This window comes from Microtus ochrogaster, unplaced genomic scaffold, assembly GCF_000317375.1.
Source record: "Microtus ochrogaster isolate Prairie Vole_2 unplaced genomic scaffold, MicOch1.0 UNK6, whole genome shotgun sequence".
Taxonomy (NCBI): domain Eukaryota; kingdom Metazoa; phylum Chordata; class Mammalia; order Rodentia; family Cricetidae; genus Microtus; species Microtus ochrogaster.
The window spans coordinates 12862928-12869038 of NW_004949104.1; the positions used below are offsets into that span (position 1 = coordinate 12862928).

A 6111-nucleotide genomic window follows, 5' to 3' on the forward strand; every position below is an offset into this window, starting at 1 on the left:
AGAAGGAGAAGGAGAAGAAGAAAGTATTAAGAACCAGGGAATTCAGGCTGGATAGATGCAGCACTGTGCAGAGTGAGACCGCTTTTAAAAATAGGATGGGTAGAGCACAGGGTGAAGGTCAGTCATCCCAGCGGTCCAGAGACGAGGCTGGAGGGTCATAAATTCAAGGCCTGCCTGGGCTACACACCTTGAAGCCCATAATAGCTAGATTTTGGTTCCAGGAAAACACTGCACACAATTTCAAGGACCACAGAGACTCCGAGAAACCTACATGTGAATTGTGAATCAACAGTTAAACCCACAGAAACATGCAGAATATATGTGTGTTGAGATTAGCAGAGATGGGCTACAAAGCCTTGGGGACACTCCAACCATCAAAGAGAAGTGTCTCTGACAAGACAGGAAGATCTAGGTAGGTGGGAAATCTGCACGCTGTGAAGACAAGAGATGGAAAGAGAGAGAGAGGCTGGCAGAGATCCCGCTCCCTCTCCTTTGGGCCGTGAACAAATGTTAAGCACTGTTGAAATCACTAAATTTCTTTTAAGACAGGTTACCATGAATCCCAGGCTGACCTCTTCTAACAGAGGGTGATGGCCTTGAACTTTTGTGCTCCTGCCTCTCCTTCCAGGGTGCTAGTATTACAGGCTGAGCCACCAGGCCCACTTTATGCAGTGCTAAAGACTGAACCCAGGACTTTGTATATGCAGGGAAGCTTTCTACAACCAAAATTAACTCTAGCCTTAACCAAAAGCACCTTAAGATAATGAGAGCTTGCCTTCATTTTCACGGGAATAAAGACACTGGGAGAGGGGCAATGTGACTCTTTAAGTAGCACTTGTCTCTTCCTGAAGAAGGCCACTCAGGCTCACTTAGTAGTCAGAGACACTCTCTAGTGCGGCCTCCCTGCTTTTGCCTTGACTATTTTCTTTTCTTCCCCATTTTCAATAGTCCAGGCTGAGCTGGTAACAGAAATAAATACCAGCGACGGCAAAGAAATGGTAACACGCACAGTGGAACAGCAGCAGGGTAGCGACACCTCAACGGTCAGCAGATGAGGAAGCAGGCAGAGCAGGAAGAAGAGCAGTGGAGGCAGAGAGGGAAAGCAAAGAACGAAGACTGGACAAAGCTAAAAGGGCTTGAGAAGCCAGGAGAAAAACAGCAGGCTCTGGTTGCCAGCAGAGTTCCAGGAGCTATCTTAAGGGGCAACGACATGAGAATCTAGGCCTAAGCGGTTTTAAGCACCAAGAACCCTAAATTGTGAAGCCAACATACTATACCCTTGTGGGAATAAGGGTCTCAACACTTAAAGCTTACCCAGGGCTCTAACATGAGAAGGTACCACCTGATGCTGCGACCATTGCTGTCACCAAACAGAGAGAAATAAGGTTTCCAAAGACCAGCCCTTGAAGAGATTTGAGTTCTATTCCAGCAGAGCAAAACGACCCTAGCCAGCTGATTGGTAATAGGAGGGAGACCGGTCAGGAAGTGGGCAGGATGGTAGCAGCTGGGCGAGCTCTGTGTCGTGTCTCCTGTGCCTCTCCCACTCTACGCTGCTGTTCCGAGTATTCTCCCAGAGCCGTACTGATGCTGACTAGAAAGGCCTTTCAGTGGTGGGCAAGAAGCCCATGGTCCCCACCTTCTCTACCGGTCTAGATTCTACTTTTTTCAGGACACACTGAGTTATGGGTCATTTCTCAAGCACATCCCTTTTTTTTAATCCCACATCTGTAAGATCCTCAAAAACTAGTTCCCATTTTTCCCTTCCCTCTAACTCTATCATCCGATCACTCAGATCAGCACTTAGCAAAAAAGACAACAGACATGGGGAGCATGGACTAGCTCTGTCCATCTCTGCCATGCATTGCTCTACCCTCGCTCTCTAAAACATCTAACGTAGTGAGGAGGTTTAGTGGTAACAGTCGGAGGCAGGTACATCTCTGTGAGCTTGAAGCCCCAGACTAGCCATGAATACATCAGCCAGACCCCAGCTTAAAAAGAAAAAATTACAGGCAGCTGACAGGTCACGAGTCCCAGGAGGCAATTCTCTCACCTACAGAGAAGCCTATTAAAGAGGACAGTTGGGGGCAAAATCTAGAGACGAGAACTGTAGTCAGGAAGTGTATGCATAGCAAAGCAAATAAGCACAGAGTTTTTAAGTCTATTAGGAGTTTTAGGACCTCAGTTTTGTTAATAGACACGCCTTAGGAAATTACAAATCACTATACACCTCAAATTCACCAGGTCACTCCCAACTACTAGACCACAAACACCAAATACCACCCCCTATACATACCATGTTCCCAGCATCACTGACCCACAGAATTTTGATCCAACAGTTAGGCCCTCCCCTGACAAAGCCCTGTGCTCTGACACGAAACATGAGATGATTTCTACAAGCCTAATAGAAGCCCCAAAAGGCTCAAACACTTCCACGCTGCTTCCAAGAGGCTCTATCTCATACCTTCCTAACAGGCAGGGCAAGAATGCAGGGACCTTACCCTCTGGGTCCATCAGCCTGGCCTTCCCAGGATGGGTCACTGTTTATTCTCCTTATGAGCTCAAAGTACTAGACACTGAGCTGGCAATGAACAGGCCTGGTCCCAAGCCTAGGAAGGCTTTAGGCAGGTGGAAATTGCCCATGATCTGGTTGGCGCCTGCAGGCCTGGATCAAGTTCAGATTGCTTCATTCACCTTCATTCAGACCACTGTGCCTAGCCAAATGACTCCACAGCACAGTGCAGACCTCTTTGTGGGAGGTTTAACTTCTACACGCTCGGCCCCAAAAGTCCTCCTGCACCTGTAAGCCCTCTGAACTGCGATGATCCACCGCTTCAACTACTACCAGTACTATTGGGTATAAGATCCTCTGAATGACGGAGTACAGTCAAAAGGGATGTTTACCAACTAAAACTATGACCTTGAGTCCCATTTTCCTTTCTGTGACACAAAACCATTAGTCTAATTCTGTCATTTCAGATCTCGTAACTAGTAACTAGTAAAAATCAACTAGTAAAATCAACTGTTGAGGTAGTTTTTCATCAAATAAATACAAACTGTATGTGTCACTGTAATTTCCTAAGAAAGAACATTATTTTAAAAAGAAGAAAGGAAATTAGGTAATATTCAGAACAAGTGTAACCATCCCACAGAAGCCCCCCTCAAACACAGGCAGGGCCTTTGATCCCGGATCAGCTTTCCAACTCTGGACAAGGGTCCAGCGGAGTCCACCTTACCCTGACGTTGTGGAACATCCTGGGGATGTCCTAACGACAGTGAACCCAAGCATCAACTTCCAACGCAAGCAAGTACAAACGCCAGAAGCCCACGTCAGGCCTGCTAAGCCTCTCTGCGGCCTCGGGAGAGACCTAGGACCCCGAGTCCCCCTCCTCAGTCTTCCCACTGCTCTGACCCAGGCTCCATCTCTCGGGCTCCCGGGCCCTAACCGGCCGCTGGCCTAAGCTGGTTCTACCGGCGACCCCGCGGGGAGACCCTGGCCGGGCCACGACCGCCCAAGGTCGGCGGGGGAGGCCGCGGGTGGCGGACAGGCACCTGACGGGACAGGGTCACCCGGGGTCTGGCCGAGGCTGAAGCAGAGGGGGCGCCGGGTCGCGGACAAGCACGGCTCGGCCCGCCCCTCACCCCAGAGGCGCCCCCTGCGCAGCCGGAGCGCCTCACTTACCCGGGCGACGCCATGAGCGCAGCGGCCTGGGCGCTCCCGCCTCCTCCGCTGCTTGCGCTGCTGCCGTTGGGCGCCGGGGAGGGGCCTGCAGGCCGCCCCCGCCCGCTCCGCTAGGGCGTCGGGCGCCGTGGGCCGAACTCCCGGTGAGGGCAGGCCGGCGCCTGGAGCGAGGGAGAGGACGCGCAGGGCCCTGAGGACTTGAGACCGCAGTTTCTAGCCCGGCCCGCTGCCCGGAGGCCGGAACTCACCTGCGGAGCCCGACCTGCCCTGGGGCCACTGACTGGCTGCCAAGCGGCGGGCGTCACCTCCAACCCCCGCGTTCTGTGTTAGTTTCTGCAAGAAAAGCACTTTCTCTAACTCTGGGATCTAAAGGTCATTACTGTTATTATTAAGGAGAACGACGTCTTTCCTGCTACTAGTTCTCAGTGGTGTTTTGGTGTACTGGTTGGCTTCCGAACTGGTTACCCCCTTTAAAAAACTGTATGGATATTAAGCATTACATTGAAGTATAGAGTTTGGAACTTGTACAATGGGATTTCCTAGCGTCACCTACAAGCTCTGAATACTTGGGCACGTAAAATTTTGAGCCTTGATTTCAGTCCCTGCCAAAATAGTTTCAAAAACTAATATAAGAGAAAATACCTAGTAAAAAGCTTTGGACCATGCAATGAAAACCGTTGCTGGTGGCATTTTTGTGTTATAGCTTTAGTTTTTTTTTTCAATAAAAAATGTTTCTAGCAATATATTTTGGTCATATTCTTTCCCCTCCCAGATCCTCCCCACCTTCCTAACTTCATGTTCTTTCTCTTTCTTATTTTTATTGAGACAGGTTCTCACGGTATAACACTGACCTTCCAAGAACTCGGTGTGGAGACCAGGATAGTCTTGAATTCACGGAGTTCTGTTTCCCTGCTTCTGCCTCCGGGCTGCTGAGATTAAAAGTGTGCACCACTGTGTGGTGCAGGGCCCAACATTAATATTCTTTTCACCACTAAGAATATCAAACACTACAGAGATAACCCCTTTGTTCAGCTGTCAGAATATCTAGGCTGGAACTGGGCTCCACCAATTTACTAATTAAAGTTCCCTCTCCAGGGCTGGAGTCCCTCGTTCCCGTCTTTCATCCAAGGAGAGCCCATGCAGTGCTTCTGGGCCTTCTTGTCCTCTTAGGAAAACAAAGCTAACAGTTTACAGAAGACGTGTAAAGATCTACAAAGGAAAGCTGACAATGCTTCTTTTCCTAGGGATTCTTTTTTTTTAATACTTTATTGATATTTATTGAGCTCTACATTTTTCTCTGCTCCCCTCCCTGTCTCTCCCCTCTCCCCTTCAACCCTCCCCCAAGGTCCCCATGTTCCCAATTTACTCAGGAGATTTTGTCTTTTTCTACTTTCTACTTCCCATGTAGATTAGATCTATGTAAGTCTCTCTTAGTGTTCGCATTGTTTAAATTCTCTAAGATTGTGGTTTGTAGGCTGGCTTTCTTTGCTTTATGTTTAAAAACCACCTATGAGTGAGTATATGTGATAATTGTCTGTCTGTGTCTGAGTTACCTCACTCAAAATAATGTTTTCTAGTTGTTGTTCCTTTGTGGAACTACAGTTCCCAGCGTTCTCCTGGATACGGACATATTCCCAGAAGCCTTTGCATTCCCCGTTAAAAAGTGAGAGCCGCCACTCTCTCTCTCTCTTTCCCCTGCCTTTCCTGCCCTGTCTGCACACCTTTTCCTGTTTGTTGTTACCCCTCCCCCATTAAAAGTGCACCCACGTGGGACCGCCGCGTGTCTGTGTCTTCTTCCTCGCTTAACGTCTTTACCCTCTAACCCGCAGACAAGAAAGCCAGTCAGGAATTAAGAACAACACTAGTTCCATCCATTTGCCTGCAAAATTCAAGATGTCGTTATATTTTTCTGCTGTGTAGTACTCCATTGTGTAAATGTACCACATTTTTCTTATCCATTCTATGATCAAGGGGCATTTAGGTTGTTTCCGGGTTCTGGCTATGACAAACAAAGCTGCTATGAACATAGTTGAGCACATGTCCTTGTGGCACTATTGAGCATCCTTTGGATATATATCCAAAAGTGGTGTAACTGGGTCTTGAGGAAGGTTGTTTCCCAATTTCCAGAGAAATCACAACACTGACATCCAAAGGAGTTGTACCAGCTTGCATTCCCACCAGCAATGCAGAAGTGTTCCCTTTTCCTCACAACTTCCCCAGCATAAATTGTCATCAGCGTTTTGATTTGGGCCATTCTTACAGGTATAAGATGGAATCTCAGTAGCCGGGCGGTGGTGGCGCATGCCTGTAATCCCAGCACTTGGGAGGCAGAGCGGATCTCTGTGAATTCGAGGCCAGCCTGGTCTACCAAGGGAGTTCCAGGACAGGCTCCAAAGCTACAGAGAAACCCTGCCTCGAAAAACCAAAAAAAA

The 6111-nt window shown here is 48.6% G+C and overlaps 1 protein-coding gene across 3 annotated transcripts in view; it reads right to left on the reverse strand.

Annotated features, from left to right (window-relative positions):
• LOC101989618 (up-regulator of cell proliferation) overlaps window positions 1-3870 on the reverse strand; it is a 31220-nt gene extending 27350 nt beyond the window's left edge. The window contains exon 1 of one of the 3 annotated variants that reach the window (XM_013353390.2): window positions 3680-3870. Coding sequence is in view for 2 of the 3 variants with exons in the window: in XM_026788711.1 (XP_026644512.1) it covers window positions 3234-3286 (53 nt within the window). In the remaining variant the exon portion in view is untranslated. Of the gene's footprint in view, window positions 1-3233; window positions 3627-3679 lie in introns of those variants that run through there. The other 2 variants (XM_005366172.2, XM_026788711.1) reach the window with 2 other exon arrangements.
• Window positions 3871-6111: the final 2241 nt, after the last annotated feature.